The sequence below is a fragment of the Phyllopteryx taeniolatus genome, chromosome 14 (genome assembly GCF_024500385.1).
Source record: "Phyllopteryx taeniolatus isolate TA_2022b chromosome 14, UOR_Ptae_1.2, whole genome shotgun sequence".
NCBI classification, from domain to species: Eukaryota; Metazoa; Chordata; class Actinopteri; order Syngnathiformes; family Syngnathidae; genus Phyllopteryx; species Phyllopteryx taeniolatus.
In genome coordinates this window covers 25,087,567-25,107,257 of record NC_084515.1, presented here as the reverse complement: position 1 = coordinate 25,107,257, position 19,691 = coordinate 25,087,567, and the positions used below count along the sequence as shown (strand labels likewise).

Sequence of the window (19,691 nt, the reverse complement as noted above, 5' to 3'; positions counted from 1 at the left end):
TGGGGAAGAGGAATATATATATATATATATATATATATATATATATATATTTATTTATTTATTTATTTTTTTTTTTTTTTCTCAGTGCAATTATAACGGCCGTCAATTATCCACGGATTTCTGCTATTCGCAGTCTGGGCAAGTCCCTAGTCCGGGACAGTGAGAAAGTTAGATTAAGCATGTCATTAATAGTATTTATTGAATTAATTTAATTGCAATAAAGTAATTTAATTACAGTAAGTTAGCACCCATTATTTCTGTCATGTTGTAATGTTGATTTGAACTAAAGTTATGTCAGTGGTCAATCCTGGAATGCCCCCGAGAGGTCATTGATGTTTTAACTTTTGTCGAAAATGCAAGAGAATAAATTTGAAGATACAGTACTCGGTATACAGTACACAAGTATATACAATAAATGAACAAGTCATACAGTTCACAAGTATATACATGTCAATGTGTCATATTAAATAGACACATTGCTCCATCTTGTGATCGGATCGGTTATCGGTTTTTTAAACTTGCTGATCGGTAATTGGCCCCAAAAATCCGGATCGTGTAAAGCCTAGTTGAAAGTTCGTTCATCCATTCATTTTCCGTACCACTTAGTTTCACTAGGGTCGCTATCTTTGGGCGAGAGGCGGGGTACACCCTAGTCGCCAGCCAATCGCAGGGCATATTCTGTATAAACAAACAACCATTCGCACTCACATTCAAACCTACGGGCAATTTATAGTTTTCAATGAACCCCCCATGCATGTTTTTGGGATGTGGGAGGAAACCGGAGTACCCGGAGAAAACCCACGCAGGCACGGGGGAAACATGCAAACTCCACACAGGCAAGGCCGGGTTTGAACCCGGGTCCCCGGAACTGTGTGGCAGATGTGCGAACCAGACGTACAACGTGCCACCATGAAAGATCCAGTAAACCCTTATTTATTGTGATAATTATGTTCCAGAAAACCCCGCAATAAATGAAATCAACAAAGTCGAGACCAATTATTTATTATATAAAAAAGTTGCAATTAAATGGCAATGTGTGACACTTTAGAAAGATGCATGTATTTTATTTGTCCAGTTGAGGTCACCATCTGCACACTCTACACAAGCACATACCTATTAAAGGCAGCTGTATTCTGCTTGAGTGACGTGAACAACAGCCCATGTGGACATGATGTGAACAGGTGAATTCCTGTGTTAAGCATCGGCCCTATTCCTCAAAGGCAAGGTAGTCAGTTAAAAGCATTAGGAGGACCCAGAATTCACTGTAGTGATTTTTGTTTTTTTAAACTACAGTACTGTAGTTGTAGAAAATCTAACTGTCGCTCTTGCATTTATTTCTGTCGATATTGTTTTGAGTGTGTGCATTAGCTATTCGTTGGGCAAAGGTTGGTATTTGTGAAGTCATTTCATAAAATTATGACTGTGGCTTTCCGGTCATGTTCTTTGTATCCTCAAGCAATTTGGTGATTTACCAAATGTCTGGGGTCCGGTTTCTCAGTAAGGTTTCTTTTTCTGCTAAGAATAAGAGCCCAATTTACGTATGTGAGTCATTTCTGCCACATTAAAATCATATGACCAACAAAGCTAATTGTATCAGCGATGTGCAGGTAACTGCACTACACTAACCTATAAAAAAAATCTGTGATGCACTGAATCCGGTGAACCAGGTTAACCGTGATATACTGAGGGATTACTGTAATTAAATTTTCCATATGTGAATTATTAATGATCATCTCCATTACAACATTCCTTCGTGTTTTGGGGAGTTGGGCCAAAAGTAGGAATGTCTTCGCAACACATCACTCATACCGAACTATTTTTGTCCGGACAACTTGTGAATGACACGCCGATGCCACAAACAGTTTTTGGGGGTCGGAAGGACCACCTGTGGAAATATTTTCCCGCTGACTCAGAGAGCAGCGTGCTGATGTCCCTTTTGTGTTAGCATGCTAGCCAGCTGCCACTCTGCCGCCACTGGCGGGACGGCAGGCGGAACAAAAGCAGCATCGTGGCATGATACGGGTGCCCCTCGGGCCCCCAGGGAGGGAAATATTCAGAGAACCTGGAGAATGACGACTTGAGATGGAAAGTCAAAATGAATAGAATACTACTTTTTCATTGACCGTCTAGAAAAAAATTATATTATGACTGAGATATGACTTTCTCTCAAAGAATACAACTTTGTTCTCAAAAAAATCTCACTAGTTACTTATTAATCTCAAATAATTTTCTTTTTTATCTAAAAAAAAAAATACAACTTTAATCTCGAAGCATTACAATTTTTTTCTCTTGAAATCCAATATTTATGTGAAAGAATAGAGGACAAGATATTTTGACAAAATACAGCATTTTATTAAAAATACGATTCCTTTCTCAAAACATTGACTATTCTTCCTTGAAAAAAAATGATTTCTCTTTTAAAAAAATATTGCTCATTCTCAAAATGTCAATTTTATTGACAAAATGAAATATTCATCTAAGAAATGACTTACATGACACATCATGTGACTTTGCCTCAAAAATATTTGCTATCTTAATGCTAACGCATAATACATAACTATTATAACAAAACTAGCTTCAACGTTGCAGTAGTTTGAACATACATAAATGTTTGAACATATTTAGCATTTCGATTCATTTCATTGGGATGTCATACATACATACATTGAAATAAGTGATTTGAGTTACGAGCATACCACTGTACCTCAAAAGTGAGCTTTCTAATATTTGTGAAGGCAAACTTTTTGGATTGGATATCATTTGAAGGTGTACCTGATGAAGTGTCTAGTGGAGGAAAATAAACGTGCAATATTGTTTGCACATGACCCACAGAGCAAACGTTACAAAATGTCACAGACCCCCGCCCGAAAGGGTGCGCCTCGTCCGCACGGTATTACCGTCTGTCAAAATACAGCTTCTTCTTTTCAGCCAATCGGTGACCAGGTCACAATTGTCACAGCAGGAGGCTGTATTCAACGCCCCCCCCCCCCCCCCCAAAAAAAATAATAATAAATGAATAAAAACCCTGCATAATTATTCATCATTAGCTGCACCTCGGCGGTCCTCGCTCATGTCTTCACCATGACAACCAACCCGCACAGCACCCAATAATCCACGGGCCCCCTTGCCCGCTAAATGTGGTTCTTTTAATACGTGCACAAAAATATGTTTATAGACCCTGAAAACTGCTGAGTCAATTTTGTAATTCAACTGTTGGGCTGACAGTGTTGGGTCAGAAGTTGGTTCAGTTTTACCGAATACTGGATTCAAATCAGATTGAATTATTAAACCCACAACATGAAACAAAATGCATTGATTTTATAACCCAAGTATTGGTTATAGGCTGTTGAGTTTCAGTTTGATCAACAACGTTGGGTTACAGGTACACTAATAGACCCTCCTCCTCCTTCCTGAATTTTCCCCCCGCTTAACCGTTCTTGGACTGGGACCTGCCAGCCGCTGTTTTAATGATGAATGGAACAGTAAGTACAGGTGTAGTTGTGTTACACCGCTTTTTAAATTAATGTACTGTAAAGGATAATGCATTTTCTGTGAAGCTAGCTGTATGTTATCACCCTTAAACAACTACAGCATGGAAGTACGGCAACTATGTTTAGCTCAATTACCTTAATAGCTAACTGATGCCCGGGGTTTTGCCCCTCCCAGAGTTCTCGTTGGCCAGTCGCAACGTTCCCGTAACATTGCGGCGCAATGCCATGGAGCTCTGGGTAAAGTTAGACTTTGGAGAAAAAAAAGGGAGAAAAAAAAGCACCACCTAGCGTCGACGAAGAGTCAGCAGTGTGTTGTGAATCGGCATGGCTGCCCTCGGACCAACATGGCCGCCGGCGCCACCACTGCAAGTTACACGTACTGGAAGAAATAGTGTGGCAACGTTTATGTTTAAGTTGTATTACGTTTAAGTTCCCGTAAGCGGTGCCATGGGTTTTCTTCAAATATGACCATCTAGAGTTCACGCTGGCCGGCCGCGATGAGCCTAAGACTTGGGGGGGATAGCGGGTCAACCAGCCAGAGTCAACGGTAGCAGAAAAAACAGTGGTGCAATGTTTATTATTTGTGTAAAACTTTGATTAGCTATAGCTTGCTTTGTGTCAAAGCAAGTAAAATGGCCATTAAACACAGCGGCTGAAATAAGTATTTAACACGTCACCATTTTTCTCACTAAATATATTTCCAAAGGTGCTATTGACATGAACATTTCACCAGATGTTGGGAACAAGCCAAGTAATACATACATACAAATAGAGTAGAACAAATAAGGTCAGAAATTAAGTTGTGTGTAATAATGTTAAATTACAATGGGAAAATGTATTGAGCACACCAACTGGTATTTATTTAATACTTTGTACAAAAGCCATGACAGGTTCAAGACGCCTCCTGTATGGAGAAACTAGTCGCATGAATTGCTCTAGTGTGATTTTGGCCCTTTCCTCCACACAAGCAGTCTTCAAATCTGGAAGGTTCCGCGGGCCTCTTTTATGGATTTTGAGTTTCAGTTCTTTCCATAGATTGTCGATTGGATTCAAGTCAGGTGATTGGCAGAGCCGTTCTAGCAGCTTTTTTTCTTCTTCTTTGAAACCAATTGAGAGTTTCCTTGGTAGTATGTTTTGGATCATTATCCTGCTGAAATGTAAACCCTCGTTTCATTTTCATCATCCTCGTAGATGGCAGCAGATTTTTGTCAAGAATGTCTCGGTAGATTTCCCCATTCATCCTTCCGTAAATAATGTGAAGTTTACCAGTACTATTTAAGCAGCCCCACAACATCATGTTCCCACCCCCGAACTTCACTGTTGGTATGGTGTTTTTAGGGTGATGTGCAGTGCCATTTATCCACCAAATGTGGTGTGCATTATGGCATCCAAACAGTTTAATTTTGCTCTCATCCAACCAGACTATATTCTCCCAGTATTTAACTGGCTTGTCCAAATGTTGTTCAGCAAACTTTAAACGAGCTTTGACATGCTTTTTTTTTTTTTCAGCAACGGGGTCTTGAGTGGTGAGCGTGCATACAGGCCATGGCGGCGGAGTGCATTATTCACTGTTTTCTTCGTGACAATGGTACCTGCTAATTCCAGGTCTTTTTGAAGCTCTCCACAGGTGGTCCTTGGCTCTTGGACAACTCTTCTGATTATTCTTTGCACTCCTCTGTCAGAGATCTTGCGAGGAGCACCTGATCGAGGCAAATTTATGGTCGTATGATTGGCTTACGTATTATGGTCCCGACCGTGCTCACTGGAACATTCAGAAGCTTAGTTATGCGCCTGTCATCAATGTCATTGTTATGTTTTGCAACAATTAGTTTGCGATGGTCTTGAGACAGCTCTCTTTGCTCTTAACCATCATGAGATGTGTCTTGACTCACACCTTGGCAATGAGACCTTTTTGTAGGCCATCAAATAGGACTGAACCAGCTGATAGTCATTTTCATTGACAAGGGGCTGGATTTTTGTTTGATTATTGATAGATTTTAGGTGTTGTCTTAGCTTTCCATGCCTTTTTGCACCTCCCTTTCTTCATGCGTTCAATACTTTTTACCTGTGTCATTTCACAATTTTACACACAAATTAATATCTGATCTTATTTTTTCTACTTTCTTTATAAGGATGGATTACTTGTGTTGTTCTCAACATTTGATGAAAATTTCCTGTCAATACCACCTTTGGAAATCTATTTAGTGAGGAAAAATATTTTCAGTGTTTGCATTCCTTTTGAAAAGATGGACGACTTTGTGGAGGAAAAGCTCAATGCATAGAATTACACTGAATGGATCTCTTCCCGCTCCTTTGTTGTACCATCTTAATTCACATTCAAAATCTGATGGCAGAATTCTACCGACACACCTTCCCAAGAAGAAGCAGTGTCTGGGGCCTGTGAGGCGGATTCTCCTATCTCCGGCTTTGAGGTCACGGCGGTGGTTAAAAAGCTCCTTGGTGGCAGGGCCCTGGGGATGGATGAGATTAGCCCGGAGTTCCTAAAGGCTCTGGATGTTGTGGGGCTGTCCTGACTGACGTGCCTCTGCAACATCTGGGACACTGCCTCTGGACTGGGAGACTGGGGTGGTGGTCCCCCTTTTTAAGAAGGAGAACCGGAGGGAGACTTCCAACTACAGGGGGATCACACACCTCAGCCTCCCCGGTAAGGTCTATTCAGGGGTTCTGGAGAGGAGGGTCCGTCTGAAAGCCGATTCTCAGATGCAGGAGGAGCAGTGTAGTTTTCGTTCTGGCCGTTAAACAGTGGACCAGCTCTACACCCACAGAACTGTCCTCAAGAGTGCATGGGAGTTCACCCAACCAGTCCACATGTGTTTTGTGGACTTGGACAAGGCGTTCGACCGTGTCCCTCTAGGAGTACTGTGGAGGGTGCTCAGGGAATATGGGGTACCGGACCCCTGAATAAGGGCTGCTCGCTTCCTGTACGACCGGTGACAGAGTTTGGTCCGCATTGCAGACAATAAGTCGAATACGTTTCCAGTGAGAGTTGGACTCCGCCAAGGCTGACCTTTGTCACCGATTCTGTTCATTACCATTCTGGATAGAATTTCTAGGGGCAGCTGAGGTGTTGAGGGGGTCCGGTTTGATTGCCTCAGCATTGCGTCTCTGCTTTTTGCAGATGATGTGGTTCTGAAGGCTTCATCAAGCCGTGACCTTCAACTCTCGCTGGAACGGTTCATAGTCGAGTGTGAAGGGCTGGGATGAAAATCAGCACCTCCAAATCTGAGGCCATGGTCCTCAGTCGGAAAAGGGTGGCGTGCCCTCTCCGGGTTGGGGACGAGATCTTGCCCCAAGTGAAGGAGTTCAAGTATCTCGGAATCTTGTTCACGAGCGAGGGAAGAATGGAGTGGGAGATTGAGAGGCAGATCAGTGCAGCGTCTACAGTGATGCAGACTCTGTATTGGTCTGTCGTACATGTCATAAATGTGGTGAAGAAATAGCTGAGCCAAAAGGCAAAGCTTTCTATTTACGTTCCTACCCTCACCTATGGTCACAAACTGCGGGTCGTGACCGAAAGAACTTGGATACGAGCGGCCGAAATGACTTTCCCCCGCAGGGTGTCCGGGCTCTCGTTTAGAGATAGGGTGAGAAGCTCGGTCTTCCAGGAGGGGTTCAGAGTCGAGCCGCCGCTCCTCCACATCAAGAGGAGCCAGATGAGGTGGCTCGGGCATCTGGTTAGGAAGCACCATGGACGCCTCCCTGGTTAGGTGTTCCGGTCATGTCACACCAGGAGGAGGCCCTGGGGAGGATCCAGGACAAGCTGGAGAGTCTATGTCTCCCAGCTGGCCTGGGAGCGCTTTGGGAGGCTGGGAGGCTGGGAAGAGGGCAGTCTGGACTTCCCTCCTTATGCTCCTGTTCCCTTGATGCGACCTCAGCTAAGCGGAAGAAAATGGATGGATAGATGGATGAATAGCTGACTCGCCCACGTGCCCAAGTGGCCGAAATGCAGCGTCGCCATTGAATGCGGAAGTAAAGCCTAGATCAGACTACAGGATTTTATCCTAGATATTGGCACAATTAGCTATCGCAGGCTGTTTCCCAGATCGGGCCCGACATATTTTATCATGAACGACAAAACTTCCTGTAGTGTGACATAATCCACGACCAACGATTGGGCCCTACGACGCCAAAATGGAAAAATCAAGCATGTTTAATTTGATTTGATTTTTTTTAGTGTACTGTTACATATCCACGGCAACTGTCCGACAGTGCACAATGACTTGTGTGCATTGTGACCGGCACATCGCCTCCAACGCTTGCCGTTGTCAACATTTATTCACGTGCACAAACCAATGTTTACCAAATAGACCATGATTCAACAGGACGCCATAATTTTTCAGTACAACCATTAGTGCTAGCACTAGCTTGCTAGGATACATAGCGTTTTGTTGCCTGCTTGTAAGCCGTATCGTATTAAAAGTACGTGAACGTACCTCAAGCAATCCTTGAATGAACGTCCTCTCCCGAGCACCGGTGAAAACCACCAAACATTCTTCCTCATTTTGTTCTTATTTTCCCCACACATTAAATACATTGGCACGATCCATTGTTGTTGTCATCACCGTGGTAACGGGGGTATCCGGTCGCGTTGACCGGTGACTCGTTTTCTGGTTCCGCCTCTCCGACAGTGTTTGATTTGACAAGATAAAGCCCAGTGATCGTAAAAGACGTATACGGTGATATCAGAATACATGTCGTGTAGTGTTGCCAATGTCTGACAGAAATACGGCAAGAGTTTATGGCAGTAGTCTGACATAGTACAATCGTGAAAGACCCAATTTGTCTCGTAGTTTGATCCAGGCATAATGTCTACAAAACGGCAGCTGCTGTTAACTATTTACGAGGTGTGTACGTTAATCACCCAATAAAAAAAAATTGTGGTGACAACTAATGAAGATTGCAGGACACATCATCGTCACTTCGAACGCACCTCACCTTTCTGAGCGTCGCTTTGCAATATTTACATCACAATGAATTGGGACAATATTTTGGGCAAGACGTGAGGGCTGTATACGGTTGGGCATCGAGAATGGAGACCCGATCGGAACCGAGACTAACGTTCCGGAACCGCTGAAATGTAAAAATTTCAATTCCCAGTTTCGATGCCTAGTCCTCCAGCCGAGAAGTAGCAGCGAAAAGCAACGAAGAATAACTGTAAACGGTTGCCTGCACTTTTGTACTGATGTTTTTTAGCGTTTATTTTCGTCTTCAAACCAATGTTAGCCCCAATGACAAAAAAAAAAAAAAAAAAGAAGCTTAACATTGGGCTAAAACTTCACCGTAGTAACTTTACATCACAATGAATTGGGACAAAATTCACAAACATTGTCTCACAGTATCACAAACACGAACCGTGTGCCTCATCAGTGGGTAGGGAAAGGAATCAGTGTTTGTTAGCATTTTGTTCCATCCATTAAAAAAAAAAAAAAAAAAAAAACGGTGCCATGTGAAGTTACTTTTCGTGCCAACATGTCGAGTTCCGGTGTGTACCCTTCAAAATAAAAGGCTTCAAGCTTAAAACAAGAAGTCAAGGTAAAACCTGTACATATAAACCATTTGACGAGATGAAACAGAATACAGGGGCAGATATTTAGCTTTGTTAAAATAACTAATAAAATGTTATCAGTGAAGTCAACTCTCATTTCACTGGGTGAGTGAAACAATAAAATAGTTAAAACAGTTAAAATAACTATTTTAACAATGCTATATTTAACTTTTAGCTGAAACATTAATTAATGAATATTAAGTCAATTGGGTTAGTTCCACATATATTGCCTTTTAGTTTATAGGTTTGATATTCATACTGGTTATAAAGAACCTTGAGTCAAATGTTAATTTTAGTCTATGCTGCAGGCTGCTAAGAAAATGGATGTTCATAATTTGGACAACCTTTATTTAAACCATGCAAACCTTTTTGACCCAGCCCCCGAAAAGAATTGGAATCGAGAATCGTTTGGAACCGGAATCGAACTAAGGAACCGTAATCGCTCAAATTCAAACGATGCCCAACCCTAGTACCGATTGTATGTATTTTTTATTCTTCTTATTTGTTTAAAAACAAACATGACTTTGACTTGCAAGGTGCTTTCTCTTTATGGGATTTTTTCTTCCAGAGGAAGCAGAAGAGGAGGAAGGAGCGTCTGTGACATCCACACTTGAAAACGAAGAACTCTTCGGACAGCAGTGGAGTATTAAATGTGTTACTCTGGTGTTGCATCACTGCCAAAAAAAAAAAAAAAGGTTGAAAGCGAGTTTACGTCTGACGTAAGTCAAAATTTGCACCTGGATTTGTTGTTAAGGGTAAACATCGTTCCAAATGAATGTTAAAGCCTCAGTTTAAAAAAAAAAATATATATATATATATATATATACAGTATATAAACAATGCAGATAAACAGCTGTTGTTATAAAACTTATATACAGTATGTGTGATATTGAAGTGCATAGGTTTAATTTTATTACGTCTTTTCGACTAGTTACTTTCTTCAGACTTCCGATTGACTAAAATCATCTCGGCGTTATAATAGGGTCAAGCTAAGGTCTTTTTTGTTTTGTTTTTCGTTTTTTTTTCTCTTAAGGGCCACATATGATTTTTAAAACGGACAGATGGGAACTCTTTCAGAAATTTGCTTAAAATAAAAGTTTAGATGGACATATAAAATGTTTGTGTAATAGTAATGAAATGTGTTATTTTATCTATTCAGGTAAATATTGTTAATTAATAAATCATCCCTTGCCATATTGCAGTCTCAATAGCAGTGAGTGTGAGGCACTTAAAAAAAGCAGATGAGCGTGTGTGTGTGTGTGTGTGTGTATATATATAAAAGAATGCAAAAATATTAAAATGAGCAGAACTGGCTTACACAACTGCACACCTACGATAAAGTAAACATCCATCCACCCATACATTTTCTTTTACCGCTTATCCACACTATGGTCGCGGGCTGCTGGAGCCTATCCCAGCTATCTTCGCGGCGGGAGGCGGGGTACACTCTGAACCGGTCGCCAGCCATTCACACTCACATTCACACCTACGGGCAATTTAGAGTCTTCAATCAACCTACCATACATATCTTTGGGATGTGGGAGGAAACTGGAGTGCCCGGAGAAAACCCACCCAGGCACGGAGAGAACATGCAAACTCCACACAGGCGGGGCTGGGATTCGTCGGGAAGTTGAATCTCAGATTCTGGAGGTGCAGTGTGGTTTTCGTCCTGGCCGTGGAACAGTGGACCAGCTCTACACCCTTGGCAGGGTCCTCGAGGGTGCATGGGAGTTCGCCCAACCAGTCTACATGTGTTTTGTGGACTTGGAGAAGGCGTTCGACCGTGTCCCTCGGGGAGTCCTGTGGGGGGTGCTTTGGGAGTATGGGGTACCGAACCCCCTGATACGGGCTGTTTGGTCTCTGTACGACCGGAGTCAGAGTTCGGTCTGCATATCCGGCAGTAAGTCGGACTCGTTTCCGGTAGGGTTGGACTCCGCCAAGGCTGCCCTTTGTCACCGATTCTGTTCATAACTTTTATGGACAGAATTTCTAGGTGCTGCCGAGGCGTAGAGGGGGTCCGGTTTGGTGGCCTCAGTATTGCATCTCTGCTTTTTGCAGATGATGTGGTTCTGTTGACTTCATCAAGCCGTGACCGCCAACTCCCACTGGAGCAGTTCGCAGCTGAGTGTGAAGCGGGTGGGATGAGAATCAGCACCTCCAAATCTGAGACCATGGAAAAGGGTGGGGCCAAGGGGAGGAGTTCATGTATCTTGGGGTCTTGTTCACGAGTGAGGGAAGAATGGAACGGTAGATCGACAGGCGGATCGGTGCAGCGTCTGCAGTGATGCAGACTTTGTATCGATCCGTTGTGGTAAAAAAGGAACTAAGCCGAAAGGCGAAGCTCTTGATTTACCAGTCGATCTACGTTCCTACCCTCACCTGTGGTCACGAGCTGTGGGTCGTGACCGGAAGAACAAGATCCCGGATACAAGCGACCAAGTTTCCTCCGCAGGGTGTCCGGGCTCTCCCTAAGAAACAGGGTGAGAAGCTCGGTCATCCGGGAGGATCTTAGAGTAGAGCCGCTGCTCCTCCACATCGAGAGGAGCCAGATGAGGTGGCTGGGGCATCTCATGTGGATGCCTCCCGGACGAGTCCCTGGTGAGTTGTTCCGGGCACGAACCACCGGGAGGAGACCCCGGGGACGACCCAGGACACGCTGGAGAGACTACATACTTTGGTTGGCCTGGGAACGCCTCAAGATCCCCCCAGAAGAGCTGGATGAAGTGGCTGGGGAGAGGGAAGTCTGGGTGTCCCTGCTAAAGATACTGCTCCCACGGCCCGACCTCGGATAAGTGGTAGAAAATGGATGGATGGATGGATGGGAAATAGGTAAAGAAAAGAGTCATTGGGTCTATTGAAAGGCACTATAAAAGCAATAATTACTAAAATAAAATGTTTTATTTTTTTATGAAAGTGAACATTTTAAAAGGAAAAGTTAAACATAAAACTAAATATTAAAATACAGAAATCAGAAAATAAAAATTTAAAACAATAAAAGTTAAAAGAAACAAACGTGAGCATCCAATTTTTTTTAATTAACATCAGAATATCAAGTCGATCCGTCTTGAAATGTGGATTTTCATACATTGTGTGACACACTGTCGAAACCATTTTATTTTGGACTCAGAACCGCGACACCCAGGTGCATCATGGGAAATGTAGTCTGTCTGCATCTGTGCAGCGGAAGGACCGGTGGCAGTGAGTCAATGCTAATGAGTGCCATGTTAATGAGTCCAATGCTCATGAGCACATTGGGAAACACAATTTTTGTTGAGTTAGGTCTGACAGCTGTTTTTAACAAATTTTTGGGTGCGGAATTCAAACCTGATCTCAGTTTTTCTCTATCACGTCAAGTTTTTTAACAAAGTGAGAACAAAGTGGAACAAAGGAAATATATACCTATGTGAATAAAACACTAAGATGGAATAGTTACAAGCTTTGAAAACTAAAAAAAAAAACGAAATAGAACTTATAATGGTATGCTCATGTTTACAAGGTTAAGAGAAAAGCCAGCACAAATCCTCTTAATTCCAACTATGCTAGCTTTCTGTTTGCAGATATTGATAGCACTGACCTATTGAGAGCTGCACATACCTCTCACCGCACTGTCTCAATTGTGACTGCACAAACATGTTGCCACATAGCTGTAGATGAGTCCAATCGTAATCAGCTGGCAAGTCTAACTACAGCTAATCAGTGGAATTTTGCTTATTTGGAGGGTAAGCTGTGGAGAAAAAACATGACATGTTGGGAAAAAAAACTGACTGCAATTTTGGAATCTGCATGCCAATATTAGTTTTAATCAGCATAAAAATCTAACTCGGAATTTTTTTTTCAAATTGTTCTCCAGTGTTATGACTAGAAAGATTACTGGTCACATTTAAGACCGCTTACTCTCTAACAGAAGGCAACAGGTGGCTCAATATTTGAAGAGTTCAAGTGCAAAAGCAGACAACTCAATTTGTTGTGAATTGAGAAAATTCAACCTTTTTTTAAATTTCTGGTTCCAGGTAAAAGCTTATAATTTTTATTTAGTGTATTCTAAGTTCATTTGTATTGAGAGGCTGATTTGGATCAAATCTAACATTTATTGTAAACATCTATAAAAGAAGAGGTTTTTGATGTCATTACATCACAAAACCAGACAACTCCAAGAATTTAGTAAAAAAATAGACAAGTTCAAAATTTTCACACAATTAAAAATTACACTGAAATGGTATCATGCTTTGTGAATAAAATCTAATAAAATACTTAATATAAATGTATTATGTTTTGATAAATACTATTTCTTATTTTACAAAATATAAATATTGAGGGTTTATAATTTCTGTATTACGTAAAATTTTCTTATGTTCGAGTTGTATTTATGTGCAGCAGTTTGTTGCAGCTGCGGGTGTTCTTAAAGTGCTATATACTAATAAAATTGAGCTGAGTTGGGATTACCTTTTATAAAGGCAGACAAACTGTTTCAAATGCAAAAAATTATCAAATAAAATGTTTGTGTGTGATTATTAATAATTGACAATGACAAATTATTTATGTCTATGTCCTTTAAAAGGTGGCGTGATGTCCTTTAGAATCTGTAGCGCGATAAACCTCCATCAGTATTCATATCTTCGCCCACATCAGGATGAAATGATCACTTGGCTCAAATCTACAATTGTCTATTATCTTTTTTTTTTCGTCGTTTTTTGGCTTGAAGCGAAGTGAGCGAGCGCATGGCGGAATTGCTTTGGAAGAGAAAAAAATATCGAGCAATCTTTTTCCAGCATTGGTGTTCTGATAAAAGCTGCCAAGGTCGGACCACCTGCGGGAGATTGCGGGCTGTTTGCAGGCGAGGGAGCACTCAGACCTGACGGGGCGACCACGTTTCAAGGATGCGCCATCAAAACATTTCAGCATCAAAGCTCAATTATATTTTCTTCTCTTCCTGCACAGACTTCAATCCTCTGAGAATTCATTCGGACCGGAGGACAGACTCGGATTGTAAGATGGTGAACAAAGGCTTGAAAAAAATACCCAATAATAAATTACAGAATAGATACCTTGTTAATGTTTTAACTTCGTTCGTGACTTAGTTCCCAATTTGGTTCTTGACTTGGTTTTTGACTTGGTTCTTGACTTAGTTCCTGGCTTTCCCTTTCTTCTTGACTTGGTTCTTGTCTTAGTTTTTTTTTATTTGGTTTTTGAATTGGTTCTTTTTATGGCTCTTGACTTAGTTCTTAACTTAGTTCATGACTTGGTTTTCGACTTGGTTTGTGACTTGTACTCTACTATCCGTTCCCCAATGAATTTGAATGTTTTTACAGCAAAAGCAGCAACTTGTGCGAGGGAAGGAGAAACCAAGTCGACAACCATGCATAGAACCAAGTTAATAACTGTCAAAAACACATCAAGAACCAAATCAATGACTTTGTCAAGAACCTCATGAACAATGTTCAGAACCAAGTATAGAATCATATCAACAACCAAGTCAACAACAACATCAAACAAGACAATGGGCCTCATTAGCTAACAGTGCGTACGCACAGATTTGTGCATACACACGATTGACGCACAAACCTGTGATTTAGCAATATGTTCGTACTTGATTTTGTTCAAACTCTGCGAATAAATTTAGAACAGCCTCAGACCGTGCGTACAATAATTTTCATAATAACTTAAATTAGGAATTTGCTAATGAGTTGACTAAGGTCCTAACCATGAAAAGGACACTTTTCATCACTTTTAGTCTTGTTCTGTTCAAGTGCTTGTACTGTATGTGCTGTATGTATGTGTGAGTGTGTGTATCCGCAGCTCTCTGTGTGTTGGCAGTTGTCACGCAAGCAACAAGCAGATTTTGCGCAAGTAAATGCTTTTATTACGCAACCGGAAAAGGCATACAACCGCTGCATTGAAGGCTTCAGAGTTTTTGTGTTAATCAAGTAGCCTACACATGCACGCTAGAAATATCGAACCTCATCTCCCGAAATTTGCAGTTGACAAACGACCGTCAAAAAGATCAGAGACACACAACGTGTGCCTTCACAAAAGTGACACTCTTTGTTGTGCCATGTCTTCCTTACTATGTAACTTATATCGTGTTTGATCCTTCTCAGCTCTTAAAATTGTTTTATAGCTTGTTTGTGCCGCATTCTGTAATTTAACTTCAAAATGAATTATGAATGATTAACATGACTATTATATGTTGTCGGTTTGTGTGTTTAGCAAGCTTTCCGATGATACCAACCTTTTGAATATTGGATAGGGATTAAGAAAGTTATTAAAGTTTTGGCTCAGCCACCTCTTGTGACTTCAACCTTCGCATTGGCTGAGATGCGTCCACGGACGTCCTTTTACAGGGAAATAAATCAAATGGCGCATCCAATAGGAGAGGGGTTGGCGAAGTCATTTCACAGTGCTAACAGCAATAGACCAACCAGCGGGAAACGCACCCACCTTACATGAAAATACCAGCGTGGTAACCAACTGACATCTGGATTTTAGTCTGTTTTACTGCTGCTTCTTCTCTCTCGCGCCCCTGTGATTCCTTCTCAAGGTTTCTTCCATCTTTTCACCCAAATTGGTTTTATTTTAGACTTAAAAAGCTGGGGGAAAAGATCCAAGTACGTTCCCAAATGGTATAAATCAAATGACTTAAGTAGAACTTTTTGGGGCTACGGCCTCAATGACAAGACGTTGGAACAATGACAGCCACGTTTCAGCCGTCTCTGGTTTGATTCATCATAATTGGCTCACGTTTGCAGGCCACTATCGATCCCAATGACTGACTCTTAGCCCACTACCCACCACCATCCTCGTTACCCCCCACTCACTCTCTCCAACGCTGTGACTTTGACAAGCCACATCATCGGTGCAGACTAACTGCTGGATCAATAGGTGAGTGCAGTATTTTCACTGGAGAGGTGGAGGAGAATAGCCTAGAATAGCAATGATGACCGAGAGACGGCAACATACTTCCTATTATTAATTGTTACTCATCTGATATTATTTATTCCTATGAAATACTCATACTAAGGGTGCTTAAACACCTACACTTTTCGCAGTGGATGGTTTCAACACCCATACTTTTCCCAATTAAAGGTTTCAAGCAATCATCACTTATAGTCGCACCGGCTGGAGACGTGTGGGTTGAATTTTTCAGGTGGGAGAGGTCAAAACTAGGCTTTACAGGATCAGGATTTTTGGGGCGGATCACCCCCCCAAAAAAAATTATAACCGATCACCGATCTGATCAAAAGATGGTGCAATGTGTCTATTTAAAAGACTTGTTCATTTACTGCATAGACTTGTGTACTGTATACTGAGTAACTTCAAAAATATTCTCAAGTCATGTCATGTATTCTAATCAGTCAGGTCAAACCAACATTACAACATGACAGAAATAATGGGTGCTAACTTACTGTAATTAAATTACTTTATTGTAATTAAATTACTTCACACACACCCAAACTTTAGAGCATGATTCAACATAACGCGAGCATGTTTACGTACAACCGTTAGTGCTAGGACTAGCTTGCTAGGCTACATAATGTTTTGTTCGTTGCTTGTGAGCCGTATCGTATTAAAAGTATGTGAACATACCTCAAGCAATCGTTGAACGAACGTCCCATCCTGAGCACCGGTGACCATCACCAGCACGTTTTTTCCCCCCCATTTTGTTCTTTTTTGACCAACACAATACACGCGCGATCCATTGTTGTTGTCGTGGCCATGTAACGAGTGTATCCGGTCGCGTTTGATTTGACAAAGCCAAGTGATCGTAAATGACATCAAAAGACAAGCAACGAGACTAAAAGTAAACTAGCTTTTGGATTCAAACATACTGTATACGATGGTGACGCAGAGTAAATGTCTTTTGCAGAGCCGAACAAGATCAGCCGATCAGCATAAAATGCTAATTATCGGACGATACCGATCAAGCAATCAGATTGGTGTAAAGTCTAGTCAAAACACACAATTGCACCTGTCAGGAGTGTTGGTGTTTAAACACCAAGAGTAAATTCCCAGTAAAAGGGTTCAACACCCACACCATTCTAGCCTGCGAGGCAGTTGTGATTCCACGATGTGAATTCGGCCTAGCAACAGGTGGAATTTGGAATTGGAAGGAGCATCACAATGCCCACTGAATTGAAGCAAAAAATACAGCAAAAACTTCTAAATTTCTTTGCATTCTATTTAATTATAATTACTGTATTTTTTTTAAAATCAATTACAACATTATAAAGTGCTATTTTTGCGAGTGAAAACACATTAAACATTTCTTTTTTTTTTTTTTTGGGCTGTAACGGATTAATGGTATTTCCATACATTTCAAAGGGGAAATATGACTTGAGAGTGTTTTGAGTTACGAGTGTAGTCACGTAACAAATTAAACTCATATCTCAAGGCACCACTGTTTTTTTTTTTATTTCTTGAATACAAAAACTTGTGGAGTGCAGTGTGTTAAATGTAGTGTACAAAGTGCTGCCTCCCCCTGTTCAGATATTTTTGTCGGCTTTACGAATGCTCACTTTTTTCCCCCACTCTGGGTTTCACTTCACGCACTTCTTTCAACCAACTTAGCTTCCCCCAGTTGTCATGGTAACAAAAGATGTATTCGCCTTCGGCGGGTGTCAAGTGTACTATAATTCTATAATTCTTGACCAAAGTATGCCACACACGTTATTAAGAGTCTCCTAAATGCATAATATGTCTCTGTTAATGTCTGTCATGTCAATGTCCGAGACCACTTTACTCACGTCTGCAACTCCCGCCTCCAGGATGCTGAGCTTGGCTTCCTTCTCCAGCGATGATTTCTGTGCCACTGCAACAATGAAGAGACCAAAACAAAAGAGCCGTTAATGCGTGAAGCGATATGTAATTTCACCATTTGTCGCCGACTTATATGGAATGGGACGACACCCAGCCAGATTTCCACTGGCAATGAAGGACGTGATGGGCCAACTCACCAAATCATCTTGACGGAAGAAGCCCTCGCATCGGTCATTGAATTGTTTAGTGACACACTAACGTTTTGATATTTAACACGTCAAACATCAAAAATTGGCGAAGACATCGTATCACTGGCGCCCATACGTCCAGTCATGAACACAGTATAGCTTATACAGTGGATACGGAAAGTATTCCGACCCCCTTAAATTTTTCACTCTTTGTTATATTGCAGCCATTTGCTAAAATCATTTAAGTTCATTTTTACCTCATTAATGTACCCATAGCACCCCATATTGACAGAAAAAAACAGAATTGTTGAAATCTTTGCAGATTTATTAAAAAAAAAAAAAAACTGAAATATCAGACAGCCATAAGTATTCAGACCCTTTGCTCAGTATTTAGTAGAAGTATCCTTTTGAGCTAATATAGCAATGAGTCTTTTTGGGAATGATGCAGCAAGTTTTTCACACCTGGATTTGGGGATTATCTGCCATTCCTCCTTGCAGATCCTCTCTAGTTCTGTCAGGTTGGATGGTGAACGTTGGTAGACAGCCATTTTAAGGTCTCTCTAGAGATGCTCAATTGGGTTTAAGTCAGGGCTCTGGCTGGGCCATTCAAGAACAGTCACTGAGTTTTTCTGAAGCCACTCCTTCGTTATTTTAGCTGTGTGCTTAGGGTCATTGTCTTGTTGGAAGGTGAACCTTCGGCCCAGTCTGAGGTCCTGAGCACTCTGGAGAAGGTTTTCGTCCAGGATATCCCTGTACTTGGCCACATTCATCTTTCCTTCGATTGCAACCAGTCGCCCTGTCCCTGCAGCTGAAAAACACCCCCACAGCATGATGCTGCTACCACCATGCTTCAGTGTTGGACTGTATTGGACAGGAGATGAGCAGTGCCTGGTTTTCTCCACACATACCGCTGAGAATTAAGGCCAAAAACGTCTAGTCACGCCTCTCAAGGTGTTACGCACAAACAAGCCAGGTACGCACGGTGGTGTGGCAGAGGTCATTACACGAGAATCCGTGCACATTGAGGGCGCGCAAGCCAGGCACGTAAAAAAAAGAGACTTTTGCACGAGCGGAAGAGTATAGTCCTTAATTCTTGACTTCATTCTTGACATAGTTCTTGACTCTCTTCTTAAACAGGTTCTTCACTTCATGACTTGGGTTTTGACATAGTTCTTGACTAGGTTCTTCACTTACAGTAGTGCTTGACATGCTTCTTGACTTGGTTCTTGACCAGGTTGTGGACTTGGATCTTGACTAGGTTCTTGACCTGGCTCGACTTAGTTCTTGGTATGGTCGTTCCTTAGTTCTGGACTAGGTTCTTTACTTGGTTCTTGCCTTAGGTCTTGACATTGTTCTTGACTTAGTGTATGACTAGGTTATTGACTTGGTTTTTGATTTTATTTTGGAATAGGTTTTTGACTTGGTTCTTGACTAGGTTCTTGCAATGGTTCTGAACTTGGTTTTAAATGTCAGCAAAGCAAAGGAAATTAATTCTAATCAGATTATTATGTTTTTCTCTCCTCCAACAATATTCCATCTTTCCTTGTTGTTGTGTAAAAAATGCAAAAAAACAACAACAACAACAAAAAAAAGGCCCTTAGGAAGTCGGCGGAAAAAAAAAAAGCTAATCTCATTTGGACACTAAGGCTGCCGTTATTTTCCCTCCAAAACACACAGAGACGCTTCATTTGT

At 41.5% G+C, this 19,691-nt stretch overlaps 1 protein-coding gene across 3 annotated transcripts in view; it reads right to left on the bottom strand.

Annotated features, from left to right (window-relative positions):
• Positions 1–19,691, bottom strand: part of LOC133489105 (receptor-type tyrosine-protein phosphatase N2-like) — a 148,097-nt gene that overhangs the window by 61,454 nt on the left and 66,952 nt on the right. For all 3 annotated transcript variants that reach the window (XM_061797842.1, XM_061797843.1, XM_061797844.1), the window contains one exon: positions 17,799–17,863. In XM_061797842.1, coding sequence (XP_061653826.1) covers positions 17,799–17,863 — 65 coding nt within the window. The remainder of the gene's footprint in view (positions 1–17,798; positions 17,864–19,691) is intronic.